Source organism: Alexandromys fortis, unplaced genomic scaffold (assembly GCF_014885135.2).
Source record: "Alexandromys fortis isolate MF-2015 unplaced genomic scaffold, M_Fortis_MF-2015_v1.1 scaffold_36, whole genome shotgun sequence".
Classification (NCBI taxonomy): domain Eukaryota; kingdom Metazoa; phylum Chordata; class Mammalia; order Rodentia; family Cricetidae; genus Alexandromys; species Alexandromys fortis.
Window position 1 is genome coordinate 285627 of NW_026067915.1, and position 14193 is coordinate 299819.

A 14193-nucleotide genomic window follows, 5' to 3' on the forward strand; every position below is an offset into this window, starting at 1 on the left:
CCATTGCCCGACTCACGGAGGAGGCTGCCATATTAAAAACTCCAAGGTTGGTCTTGAACTCCTCATCTTCCTGCCTCCATCTTCTGTAATGGGATTACAGACTTGCACCATCATTGCCTGGTTTATGCAATGATCAGACTAAGGGTTCCATGCATAGTAGGCATGTACCCTACCAACTGAGCTACAGCCCTAGTCCATATTTCAGTATCTTTGCCCTAGGAGAGAAGGGAGATTTTGTTATCATTCCCCTATGTATCATGTAGCCCTGGCTTGCCTGGAACTCTTTATGTAGACATTGTGTTTGTGTTAACCTGCCTTTGTTTGCCTCCTGTGTTCGGGAATGGTAGGTGTGTGCTGCCATGAACAGCCGAGGGAACTTTTTTAAAAGAAAATTCTGCCAAACTTGGTGATATGCATCTGTAAGCCCAGCACTCAAGAGGCAGAGGCTAGAGGTTTTAGAATTCCAAGTTAGCCTCCATACAAAGCAAGTTCAGGGCCTTATTGGCTACATAAGACCCTGTCCCAGCAAACAAACAGGGGGCTAGAGAGTACTGCTCTTATGGAGGACAAGAGTGAGGTTCCTAGCACCGTATCAGGTGACTCACAATAGTCTGGAACTCCAGCTCCAGGAGATCCAACACTCTTTCCTGGCTTCCACTGGCCTGAAGACATATCTGTACAAACCCACACAGGGATATACATAATAGACATACTAAAATAAAATTCATAAATATTCAAAAATAGGCAGGGTGTGGTGGTACCTGGCTTTAATCCTAGGTCTCAAGAAGCAGAGGCAGGAATATTTCTTTGAGTTAAAGGTCAGCCTGGTCTACTTATAGATTTCCATGCTAACTAGGAGTACATAGTGAGACATTGTCCTAGAAAAACAGAAAACAAAAAACAAACAAGCAAAAAACCCAACAACTAAGAATGGGAAGGGTTATAAGGGAGGAATAATATAATTTCTTTTAAAATCAGAAAAATGATCTATGTGAAGCTGATGAGACAAACCAGTAGCCCAACATTTTGCTTTCAGGTACGTATTCTACAAACACACATTTTACAGGTAAAAGTAATTACAGATGGTTTCTTTCCTCGTTTTGTTTTTCGGTATTGATGCTGGAGATGACAGAGTCTCTTGCCTGGTACTCAGAAGCCCAGTGCTTTACCACTGAGCCTAATTACAGCTATTAAATTAAAGCATTTTAATTATGAAGTGAATCACCAGGCAAGGTGGTGCAAGCCTGTAATCCAGTACTGGGGGGGGAGGGGAGACGGGAGAATCAGGAGTTCAAGGCCAGCCTCCCGAACGTAACAGATTAGAGATTAGCCTATATTATAAAAGAGCCTGTCTCCAAAACAAAACAAAAACACCAGATAACAGTGCAGGTGGCAGCATGCTCCTATAACCTAAGCACTAAGGCACGAGGCTCAGTTCGAAGGCATCCTCTGCTATATGTGGAGTTCAAGGCCAGTCTGGACCACGGGAGAGCCTTACTCCACAGAAACAAACAAACAAAAAAATCAAGCAAAGAAACAAAGGAGATGTTTTCATCTGAATTATTGCCAGGCAAGATGGCACACAGCTATAATGGGAGCTCTTGGGAAGCCAGCCAGGGCAATATAGCAAGATGCTATCTCAAACAACAACAACAAGACATGATTATGTCATTACATTACATTTATAGATCACTTTATTGTGAACTGACATCATTATAATGCTTAGTCTTCTAAACATTATAAAAATATATGTATAAATATATGTATAAAAATATAGATATTTTTCTTCTTCTGGTTTGCTTTATTTGGAGAGGGAGTTTGAGACATATTTTGTTAATGTAGACTCAGCTGATTCCCATAGTGATTGATGCCTTTTCCTGAGTCTTTTCAATTGTTAGGATTTCAAGCACACACTACTACATTGGGCCCAGCCTGCCTTTTGTGGTACCCACTGTTCCATCATTGGCTAGTTCTCAACACTGGGTAAACAGATGAAGTTTTTTGCAGTCAAGGTGATAGTGGTGGGAATGAGGGAATCAGGCCATCTCAGGTCATACTGGGGAGATCAGCAGGGGGATTTATGTAGAACCCCTTCCCCATTGCCTTCCCCTCCTCCTATTATCTGGGCAGTGCCTCCCTGGGGAATCTACTCCTTGCCCCTGTGTATCTCTGTCACTTCATTTCCACTAATGGAAATTTCCACTATGCCCTGCTTCTTTTTAGACCTCAAATACACCAAGCTGTTTTATATTCAGAGAGTCTCCTGCCTAGACCTCTGTGGTTTCAGAAGACCACATGGTGGTATGCCTATCATGAGTGGGGTGGGTGGGATAAAATCACTTTATTTTATAAAATAAATAAATACATCATTCGCAGCTGATTCAAGATGACCAAACACTTGCCCAGCCCCAAACCCTACATGTCTCTGAACTTCTACACACTGAGAGCTCTTCCGTGGCCATTCTGAGGTGACAGACGTGTGGTCAGCCAGAGAGACTCTGGCAAGGGTCACACTTGAACTCTCACTTTCATTTTGACACTAAAGTCACGTAGCCATCGGAGCTGATCTCCCATCTCTTCGGTCTGAACCTCTCAGGCTGAACGAATCCTGCATTTGCAAGTCTGCACTGTGTCTGCACTGTCCCCGCCCTCTCTCCTTGAAACCTCCATAGACCAAGACCTCAGCCTGGCTCTGGGTACACTCCAGAAACTGTGCGAAAAAGGAAAGCGCCGCCAGCTTGCTGCTCTGCCAGCTGGGCTCCCTGAGGCTTCAGGCAAGTGATGCCAAGCTTGGTGGCTTGACATTACCACCTCCACTGTAACCCTTGGTGATGGTGTGACCCAGTGTGTGCCCCCACCTCAGGGCCCACAGCCACACGGCCTGCATTGCTTCCATCAGGGTTATGAGGCTTGGCTATGCAGGTGTAACAACAGGAGAGCCAGCTGTAACTGGTGGATTGCTGCTGGAGATGGAGGCATAAGTGCAAGCCTGGGAGCAGATCTGCTCTGGGAAGCATGGCTTTGGCTTCCCAGCCTCTGGAGTCCCGTCCAGTGCACCTTCTAGAGCTGGAAAACTGCCCGTCCATCATCTTATTTATTTTTTAAAAATATTATTGTTACCTCAATATGTAAGTAAGGTTGATCTTGAACTCCTTTATCCTCTTGCCTCTACATCTTGGGTGTTGAGATCAAAGGTGTGAGCCATGGGGCTGGCTCAGCCATTAGGAGCACTGACTGCTCTCCCAGAAGACCCAGGGTTCAATTCCCAGCACCCACATGGCAGCTCACAACTGTTTGTAACTCCAATTTCGAGGAATCTGATACCATCACACCAATGCACATAAAATAAATTTAAATAAATTATATTTTAAAAAAGGTGTGAATCAATACATCCAACTGCATCCATCTTTTCTTTCACAGTTCTGCGTACTCAGTGGACCCAACCCTAGCCAAAGAGATCCCGTCCCCTGCCCCAGTCACAGTATTTTTCCTCCTTCTCTCCCTCCCTTCCTCCCTTCCTCCCTTCCTCCCTCCCTCCCTCCTTTCCTCCCTCATTCCTCTTTCTCCTTTCCTTCGTTCAATGTTTCTTCTTTTTAAAATGCATTTTTAGGGCTGGAGAGATGGGTCAGTGGTTAAGAGCATTGCCTGCTCTTCCAAAGGTCCTGAGTTCAATTCCCAGCAACCACATGGTGGCTCACAACCATCTGTAAAGAGGTCTGGTGCCCCTTCTGGCCTGCAGACATGCACACAGACAGAATATTGTATACATAATAAATAAATATTTAAAATGCATTTTTATTTATGTGCGTGTATGCGTGTGCCTCCTTGTCTGTACACTACATGCATGTAGGTGCCCCTTCCCCCCATAGTCAAAAGAGGATGTTAGATCTTTTGGAGCTGGAGTTACAGGTGATTGCAAGCTGTCCTAGGTGGTACTGGGGACTGAATCCAGAGATTCAAAGTCGGGTTGTTAGACTTGACAGAACAAATCTTTATCCATGGAGTTATCCCAACCTCTCCCTACATATTAGCTTTTTGTTTGCTTGTTTATTTTGGTTTTTAGTTTTTCAAGACAGGATTTCTCTGTGTAACTGTCTTAGGATTTGCTCTGTAACTCGGAGATCTGCTAGCCTCTGCCCCACAAGTGCTGGGATTAAAGGCGTGCACCAGCGTGGAACTGTGAACGTAATGGTCATCTTTGATAACCATTCTTATTTCCAATAGTTCTGCTCTGACCCTCCTAATTCCAAGATCCATATGATGGCACATTCCTATAATCTCACTGCTTAGGGGGTTAAGGGAGAAGGACCATCAGGATGAGCTTGAGGACAGCCTAGTCTATGTAGTGAGTTTGAGACTTGTCTGGACCACAATACACAAAGGACAACAACAACATCATCCTTCCAAAGATTGAGTTTCAGAATTGATGAAGCGTTTTATCTCAGAGCAGATAAATGCAAGCCAAGGTCAGCTTACGAGCTTACAATTCATTAGTGCCCTGGGTCTTCATTGTCTCCTTTTATTTAGCATGGGAGAGAAAAAGGCCACCCTGGGGTAGGAAGTGAAGCTGGATTACTTGCTTGGCTGCTGTTCCAGCCACTGTGTGACCATGATGGGCAAGTCATTTAAGCTTCTTTCCTTTTCTATGAGATAGGTGTTATTGCCTGCTTAACAGGATGAACGGAGGATTGGAGATAGTAGGTGATTAACACAAGGTATGAGAGGCCCAATCAGTGGTGCTAATTGGTTTTGGCCAAAGCCTTTCTCCTGCAGGCGCCTCCAGAAAGTTCTGTCACAGGTTGGTAGATTCAGCCGTCCTCCACTTTGTGCTGCACAGCTCAGGGAACGCGCACTCACACACACACACACACACACACACACACACACACACACACACACACACACATCTACAGGGAACTTCCCTTTCTAAGCACAAATGGCCCTCCACAACTCAGCCCCTTGTGATCTTTCTTCTGTGCCTTACGACACGCCTAACACTAACTTCGACTAGTGTTAACCCCCGTCTTGTTCAACGTTTCACCATCAGTTGCTAAACTGACCTCACTTCCTACCAAATTAACCTCATGTCCACTTTGGATGTGTTGCCAAACAGGATGGTCGCTGGGGACACTGCTGACACAGCATATCCAGCGTCTGCAAGAGAGGTGATAAGGTCCCACGCCCCCCCTGTGGTCAGAAGGACAGGGCAGTTAGCAGGAGTTACCATAGGCCACGTCATTCCTCTCCGAGCTTTGAGGGTGACAGACATTTGGCTGTGGGAAATGAGTGGGTGAACCTAAAAGAGAACTGATGTGTGCAAGAAAAGGACCCTTCAAAACCTAGAATAGGGGGCCCACTCCGTTAATTTAGCAGATATTTACTGGGTGCTTTTATAAGACTCTGAAAATAGAAGGAGGCAGCAAGCAGATTCCGGTGTTGGAGGGCCCATTCTAGTGTGGGGATTGAGATAATAAGCACACATACCACCTCAGATCATTTTAAGGCTGGTATGATTCCAAGAACATATACTGAAACCCAAAACACTAGTGCACACACCTTGGATCCCAGATACTTGGGCAACAGAGTAAAACCCTAAAAAGGCTGGCCTTTAAACAAGGAAGAGAGGGAAAGGGAGGAGAGAGGGAGAGAATGAAGGAGAGAGAGAAGAGAAAAGGGGCCAGGAGCAATGGCTCAGGGGTTAAGTCTCTGTTTTTAACATTATCCTTTCTGAGAAGAAGCTCCTCTGGCCCGAAGGTACAGGGGCACTAATCTATGGGCTTAAACATGACCGTTTAGATGACCGTTGGTTGGCCATGTCACGTCCTTTCCGTGTGTTAGCGCTAGCTTGCCCACCTGGACCTAGGACTTCCCTCTGGGTGTTTGACCAGGTAACAGTGGCAGACACGAATGGAGCGGGCTTCGGGCCCAGTCAGAAGCAGCTGGCTGGTCCCATGTACGAGTCACTTCCTGCTGCTGTGATAAAAATGCCAGGACCAAAAGCGACTAAAGGAAGAAAGGCCTTATTTCAGACTATGATTCCAGAGGGATAGAACCCAGCATGGCGAGGATAGCATGACAACTGGAAGGAGCAGGAAGCTAACCGACCACATTTTCATCCACACATGGGTGGCAGAGGGGTGGGAGGAGGGAAGAAGAGGAAGAAGAGGAGGAGAGAGCAAGAAGTGGGGCACCATAAACCCTCAAAGACTGCCCTTATTGGTGTACTTTCCCTAGCATGGGTCTACCTCCTAAAGGTCCCATAACTTCCCCCAAACAGCACCATCAACTGGGGTCCAAAAAAGTGTTCAAATATGAGTCTATGGGGGTATCTCTCACCCAAGCCCCAACACTCTATAACAGATGAGCCACTATTGAGCCAGTGAGCATATCTTTTTTTTTTTTTTTGGTTTTTCAAGACAGGGTTTCTCTGTGGCTTTGGAGCCTGTCCTGGAACTAGCTCTGTAGACCAGGCTGGTCTCGAACTCACAGAGATCCGCCTGCCTCTGCCTCCCGAGTGCTGGGATTAAAGGCGTGCGCCACCATCGCCCGGCCCCAGTGAGCATATCTTGCCCGGCTCTTCGGGATCGCTCTCTATGGGGACCACAGCTTTAGTGGCAATTATCCCCCAGCAGTCTGCAGAGCTCCTTCTGGCTATGAGAGGATTACAGCATAGAAAGGAAGCTTCCATTTCAGTTCCCGCTTGATTTTGATATGCACGGTGACCAAAGCACGCGATGTCTTCAACAAAAGAACATTATCGTATAGTTCTGGTGGGCAGCCAACTACAGTAGCAATCGCCTGTGTCATTTCAGGGGTAAGGCTTCAGGAGGGTTCTTGTTTTCTGAAGTGAGGCTGACCTTGAACTTATTGACCTTCCCACCTTCACTCCAAAATGCTGGGATTATGTCTTGCTTAAAAGTAATTGTTTAGCCCTCTTTCCTTTCTGCCACCGCCATGCCATCCAGACTGAGGAAGACCCGGAAACTCCGGGGCCACGTGAGCCACGGCCATGGCCGCATCGGTAAACACCGCAAGCATCTAGGAGGACGCGGGAACGCAGGAGGCATGCATCATCACAGGATCAACTTCGACAAATATCATCCAGGTTACTTCGGGAAAGTTGGGATGAGGCATTACCACTTAAAGAGGAACCAGAGCTTCTGCCCGACTGTCAACCTGGATAAACTGTGGACGCTGGTCAGTGAGCAGACTCGAGTCAACGCTGCCAAGAACAAGACCAGAGTTGCTCCCATCATTGATGTCGTGCGATCGGGCTACTACAAAGTTCTGGGGAAGGGAAAGCTCCCTAAGCAGCCTATCATCGTGAAAGCCAAATTTTTCAGCAGAAGAGCTGAAGAGAAGATAAAGGGTGTTGGAGGTGGCTTGAAGCCACTCAGGGAGGCCAATTAAATGCTAACACTTTCCAAAAAAAAAGTAATTGTTTAAAGGGCTGGAGAGATGGCTAAGAGCTCTCCTTGCTTTTGTAGAAGACCAGGGTTTAGCTCCCAGCACTGCAGCGTGGTTCACAATCATCTACCACTGCAGTTCCAGGGATCGGATGTCTTCTTCTGTCCTCCTTGGTTTTTAGGCATGCACGTGGTGCACATACATGCTGGCAAAATGATCATACAGGTAAATAAACCAAAAAAAAAAAACAATTTTAAACTATCCTTATAAAGTTACCTCATGCCAGGTAGTGGTGGCACACACCTTTAATCCCAGCACTCAGGAGGAAGAGGCAGGTGGATCTCTGTGAGTTAGAGGCTAGTCTGGTCTACATAGCGAGTTCCAGGAAAGGCTCCAAAAAGCTACAGAGAGAATCCTTGTCTCACAAAAAAAAAAAAAAAAAAAAAAAAACCAACCAAACAAACAAACAAAAAGCTCAATTCACGCCATCAATGACTTTATTATCAGCACTCAGGAGGCAGGGGCAGGTGGATCTCTGTGAGTTTGAGGCCAGCCTGGTCTTCAGAGACATCCAGGACACCCAGGGCTACACAGAGAAACCCTTTCTTGAAAAAACAGGAAAAAAAAAAAGAAAAGAAAAAAAAGTCACCCCAGTGAGGCATGGTGGCACATGCCTATAATCCCAGAACTTGGGAGATTGAGATCAGAAGATTCCAATGAATTTGTGGCCAGCCTGGACTACATTTTGAGTTCCAGATTACCCAGGGCTCCAGAGCAAGATCTTGTCCAAAGAAATCAAGTAAGCAGATGAGCACACTAATCAATCCCAACAAAGAAAAAAGTTACCCCCAAAACTGTCATCCAGAGCGCAGGATGCTCATGCTAAGCATCTTCTACTGAGACTTCCCATGTCCTTGTGCCTAGGTTTTGTGGTGCTGGAGATCAAAGCCATGATCACTGAGCTATATAAAGCAGTGCTAAGGAAAAGCCCTGATGTCACCTTTTATTAATAAATCACTAGAGCTGGCGTCTGGACAGAATTAAACAGTAGCCCTCCTGACCTGGGTGTGACCTTTAACAAGTTTCTTGAAAGTCTGTTTTTGAGACAGGGTCTTGTTTTGTTTGTTTTTTTGAGACAGGATTTCTCTGTAGCTTTGGCACCTGTCCTGGAAATAGCTCTTGTAGACCAGGTTGGCCTCAAACTCACAGAGATCCATCTGCCTCTGCCTCCCAAGTGCTGTGGCTAACGGAGTGTGCCACCATGCCTGGGTTCTTAACAGTTGTTGAATTTGCCCTCATCTGTCCATGGCATGACTACGAGAAAGCATCTTGTAAACGCTGCATGCTCATCGAGTGTGTGTTGAGTGGAGAAACTGGTGAAGGAATCGCATTCAGTATAGAAGTTCCCTTCGATTTCTAGGATGCTAACTCATTCTTTAGTTCACTGAGGCCAGAGAACATGCCTTACTCTCAGTCTGTTCCAATATCAAAAGCCCTAGAAAAAAAAGCATTTGCTTGGCCAAGTTTCTTTTATGCTCCAGAAGGTGGCTCAGGAAGTTTCTGTTGGAAGGAGTTCAAGGACAGATTTGCAGATTAACTAGTTTGTGTCCAGGAATTACTGCTAAGGTGACTGCAAAGGTTAACTGACCTGAAAATATCACCAATTTTGTTTGTTTGTTTGTTTTCTAGACAGGGTTTATCCGTGTAGCCCCGGCTGTCATAAAACTTAGTCAGAGGCTTCCCCCTGCCTCTGCCTACTCAGTAGTGGGATTAAAGGTGTTTGTCACCATGCCCAACAAAATACTACCAGTTTTCATGGTACAAGTTCTTTTGTATGGGTTATATCTCTTTTCCATTTGGTGGGACACTCAGACTCCATCACAGCCATGAGTCCCTCACTGGTAGACAAACTGGGATGTAAAGAAGCAGCCAGCCTCTAAATCCGGAGACCCTGGCTGTTCTGCACACAAGTCTTCCCAGACAGGGCTTCACTGTGTAGTCCTGGCTGTCTGGAACTCGCTCCGTAAACCAGGCTGGCCTCAAACTCATGGAGATCCACCTGCCTCTGCCTTGTGAGTGCTGGGGTTAAAAGTGTGTGCCACCACCACCCAGGTCAACAGACAAGTTGCTTCACTGTGTTTCTTAAGGTAGGATCTTACCCTGTAGCTCAGGCTGGACCTTGTATCAGTCCTGCTTCAGCCTCTAGCATGCCACATGCCAGGCTCACGGTGGTGGGCCTCTACACCTAGCATTTTTTTCACTTAACTACCAAGTCTGCCTTCTCAATGTCATGAATGTCCCACATCAGAAACCTGGACACCTTGTGTCTTTCTGTGATGCCAGAATTTATTGGATACCAAACAAATGCACAAGCTGTGTTGGTTTTTATTGGTTATGATTTGTCAAGGAATCCCAGTTTCCCTTGATAGACAGCAGGGGCAAACTGCGGCAAACATGGGTTCTTTTTCTCTAATTCATTATTTATTTTACATCCTGACCATAGCCTCTCCCTGCTCTTGCATCTTCTCCTCCCAGTCTTTCTCCCCTTTTCCCCCACCTTACCCCCAATACCCTCCTCTTCAGACTCCATTCAGGAAAAGGCAAGTTTCCTACGAGGATCAATAAAACATGGTGTATCAAGTTGCAGACTAAGTACCTTCCCATATATAAAGGCTAGGTAAGGTGACCCAATATGAGAAGTAGGGTCCCAAAAGCCTAAGGTAAGAGTGTCAGAGGCATCCCCTTATTCCTGCTGTTAGGAGCCCGACAAAAGGACCAAGCTACACAACTGTAGCATATATGCAAAGGGCCTAGGTCAGTCTCATGCGGGCTTTCTGGTTGTCGGTTCAGTCTCTGTGAGCCCCTATGAGCGCACATTAGTTGGCTGTATGAGTCTTCCCAAAATACAGGTCTTCTATCCCAATCATAACAGCTCATATCAACTCTCAGGTCGTATATTACACACTACACAGTTAATGAATCTCTGCACATGTTTATATAGGGATTACTGAATGGTTATGAAGGCTTAAGGAGACTGCAGCAGAGTTCAAGGGGCAGAAAGTGTACAGGAGTGTACAGGGACTCTGGATCCGCTGGAGGTCTTCCAGAGGTGCCTGTGCAGAGTCACGCTGAGCCTTAGGCTTGAGTCCAGCTGCAGAAGAGACGTGCAGGGCCACGGAGGTCAGAGAGCTGAAGTGCAGGACCAAGTCCACATGGACAGACAGGAAGATGAACGGTCGGCAACCCAACCACAGCAGAGACTAAGCCAAGCAGGAGACCCTTGGGGAGCCAGGAATTCTCTGCCTGTCTGTCCCTTAGCACATATACTGGGTGATCAGACAGCAGGTGGTCGGGGCTGTCGCCATGTCTTAGGCATCCTGTTCAGAGGGTCTACGTGTGGAGTTTCATCCTCCTTAGGCTGACTTCTTGGGTGTGGCTCTCCTGAAGCGATTTTGATATGCTTACGCCTTCATACTGTCCCAATCGACTTTGATAAATCTGTAGGGTGGTGCTTAAGAATATGTTACATATTAGTCTATATTTGTAGGTGGGGCCAGAGAGACGGCACTCTTTAAATGCCCATCAAGTTGCATCGTCATCCAGCTCTGGATTTACACTCAAGACAGAGTCAAACGCTGCTTGTGACATGGAGACTCTCACGGCCAGGCACAGCCTGGGAAACTACCATTTCACCAATACGGTGTAACCGGGAGCACGGTACAGTCAGATCCTGACTCTCGAGGGTAATTCAAAACCCTAGAGAGTCTCAATTGGGCATAAAGCTTCATTTTACTAAGAAAATGTCGGCATCAGTGGGAGACAGCCTAACATCGACAGGATTAAGTACCAGCATTTACCCCTTAGCTGCAGCCCCAGCCCAAGCACCAGGAGGCCTTACCTGAGAAGTGGATGGAAGTTGGGGCGGGCGGGGTGGGGCAAGTGGGGGGAGTGGAAGGAGGGGGAGCTGGGATTGATATGTAAAATGAAAAAGATTGTTTTCAAATAAAAAAGTAAATTAATTTTTAAAAAAGAGAGAGAAATGCCTAAGACCACTGGATTACACCCAAGAGTGCAATGGGTTCCCTAAGAGATAAGTATTTAGGATTTCAGACAGCATGTTTTATGGCAGACTTTAGAGGTTAATTCAGAAGTTACGGTGGCAGTGGTAATTTCAGGAGGTAACTGTGGTTTTCAGGACTAGGATTCATTCCCGCTTCTTAATCCCTGTATGGATTTCTCCAAGTCTGTCATGGAATCCAGTACATGACAGAGCAGGCAATTTGGCAAGAAAAAATTATATGCCATCTAGTCTATATCAAAAAGATATTGCAGTCTCTTTTTTGTGTTGTTTTGTTTTGTTTGAGGCATTGTCTTGCCATCCAGCCCTGGCTGGTCTGGAACTTGCTGTGTGGACGAGGTTTGCCTGACCTTGAGCTTCAAGTGATCCTCCTGACTCTGCATCCTGAGTATGAACCGCTATGCCTAATACATTCTGCAGTCATGGAAGTGGAGTTTCTTGGTCTGTAATCCAATTCTCCGTTCTCCCTCACCCCCAATCCCTGGTTTTCTGTTTGCTTTGCGGTAGGGTCTCATGTGATTTGGGCTGGTCTTGTTCGCCAGAGCTTTCTGACTTTACCAGCTCTAGGGTTATAGTAGTGTAATACCATGCCTGCCTTCCATCTCCTTGACTCTTGAAATCTCCATGTTTATTTGCTATGCTTATCAACCTGTTCATGGATTTTTTTTTTAATCCCATGATGTATAGGATCACTATTGAACCAATACCAACTCAACTGGCGGGCTTACTCTGGGGTGCCGCTGTTCTTTGCAGTAACAGGTAGGTCCTGGTGCGGGAAGTGCTGTGAGAGGTTTTTAGGTTGAGACCCACTGGCAAGGTTGGCTACTTCCCAGTGGGCCTTGTTCAAGTTTAGGGGAGCATGGCCTTGGCTTTGCTGTTCAAGTCAACATTCTCCCCACTGGACTAGCGTAGGTTTGCTGATAACAAACACAGTGACAGAAGGAGTCCTTTCTTCCAAGTCATGCTGTCTTGTAACCTAAATGGAGGGGTAGCTGGGCCTGAGAGAGGCTGGGGGGTGGTGGTGGTGGTAGGTTTCCTGAAAGCAGAGTATCTGCCTTACCTGCGGAGGTCTTCTTACTAATTGCCTAATGTAGTTCCATTCAGTCACTAAGGCCAGTTCAACAGGAACTCCTCAGCCCTCCAACTGCCAGTGTTTGCAGCATCCTTCCCACAAGCTGAAAAGCAGTCTGAAGGTCACGGCCCAGGTGAGCGTTTCCTGTGCTCGGAGGTTAGGACCCAGGGTCTCCAGGCCAGAGATTAGCAGAGGAGGCTCTTCTAACATCTCAGCTCTGGGTTTTACCCAGAGGCAGGACCTGAAGGAAGACAGTGAGTGACTTCAGTAGAGGGGAAAATTCCAGATTAGGCAACTTCCTGGAACAGAAACTTAAACTGAGGACAGAACGATAATTACAACGTGAATACTGTTCAGTCTTGAGCTCAAATAAGTTAAACATTAGCCATACAAAGGAGGGAGTTCAAAAGTCTCATTGGAAAACATTGACAGATTTTTCTGTTAGTGGTAGGATCACAGCTGCTGTCTCTCTGTTACCTTTTGTGTTTTTCAATGGCTCGCTTACTCTTTCCTCTTTTGGACAGTTTCTTTTGCTTGTTTGTGGTGCGTGTGTGTTAGTGTGTTAAGTAAGGACAAGGCATGGTGGTGCACGTCTTTTGCCCCAGCAGTTGGGATGAAGAGGCTGTCAGATCTCTGAGTTTAAGGCCAAACTGGTCTACATAGCAAGTTCCAGGACCTAATAGAGAAACTGTCTCAAAACACCGACTAAACAAAAGTCTGCCAATTTGTGTTTCACTTAACAACAAAAGAAAGCATTCATTCTTGCCCAGCTTTTCCAGAAATGGAGATTTTTTTGCTTTGTTTTGTTTGTTTTTAACTATGAGGGGCAGCAGGCTGGACAGTAAGCATTTATGGAGTCAGTTCTCTCCTTCCATCTTTGCTTGAATTCAGGGACTGTCAGGCTTTGGTGGCAAGTGCTTCACCCATCCAGCCTTTTCAGCAGCCCTGTGCTATGGCACATTTAACCATCCTCTCTATATTACAGATGAGTAACTGCTCAGATCTTTACTTTTCTTAGACAGGGTTTTGTCACGTAGCCCTAAATTGTCTTGTAATTGCTATGTAGTACAGGCTGTCCTCAAATTCTTGGTAATTGTCCCGCCTCTGCCTTCTCGATTCTGGGATCATAGACATGGGCCAACATTCCTTGATACTTTTTACCCTTTACCAGCTGTTTGTATTGCTTCATTCATAAATTACATTCTGTCTTCTGTCTTTGGTAATTTGCCATTGCCTGTGTGCATGTTTTCCTGGGGGCCTTGCTCACGCTAGGCAGGTCCTTCACTGCACAACTACATTCCAGTCCTGTCATTATCTTTCCTTTTGAACGGTTATGTGCATTTCCCAAATATTTCCCAAATATATTACTTGTCTTTTAACTTTTGCAAATTTTTTTGCAGTTAACCTTTTTTTATTTTTATTTATTTATTTATTTTTAAATTTATTCGTATGCTTTAAGTAAGAAAAGGTTTATATAATTTGATTTTCAAATGATAGTTTCTTATGGGAAATTGATTTGTAGCTACATTGTGTTGATTTGACAAATTTAGGGTTCACGTTAACCTTCACTTCTTTTTTTTGTTTTGTTTTTAAATTTTCATTTATTTATTTATTAAAGATTTCTGTCTCTTCCCCA

At 45.6% G+C, this 14193-nt stretch overlaps 1 protein-coding gene and 1 long non-coding RNA gene across 2 annotated transcripts in view; one reads left to right on the forward strand and one right to left on the reverse strand.

Annotated features, from left to right (window-relative positions):
• Window positions 1-6935: 6935 nt before the first annotated feature.
• On the forward strand, window positions 6936-7410 carry LOC126499956 (60S ribosomal protein L27a-like). The gene has a single exon (XM_050139513.1). The coding sequence runs from the start codon at window positions 6955-6957 to the stop codon at window positions 7408-7410; it is 456 nt and encodes a 151-aa protein (XP_049995470.1). The 5' UTR covers window positions 6936-6954.
• Window positions 7411-9752: 2342 nt separating this feature from the next.
• Window positions 9753-14193, reverse strand: part of LOC126500051 (uncharacterized) — an 18399-nt gene continuing 13958 nt past the window's right edge. Inside the window, exons 2-3 of the long non-coding RNA XR_007591235.1 lie at window positions 12546-12798; window positions 9753-10918 (exon numbers count right to left, since the gene is read on the reverse strand). This is a non-coding gene — a long non-coding RNA (uncharacterized lncRNA). The remainder of the gene's footprint in view (window positions 10919-12545; window positions 12799-14193) is intronic.

Excerpts from the sequence above, each read along its gene's own strand:
- LOC126499956 (XM_050139513.1), top strand. The coding sequence starts at position 6,955 with ATGCCATCCAGACTGAGGAAGACCCGGAAACTCCGGGGCCACGTGAGC.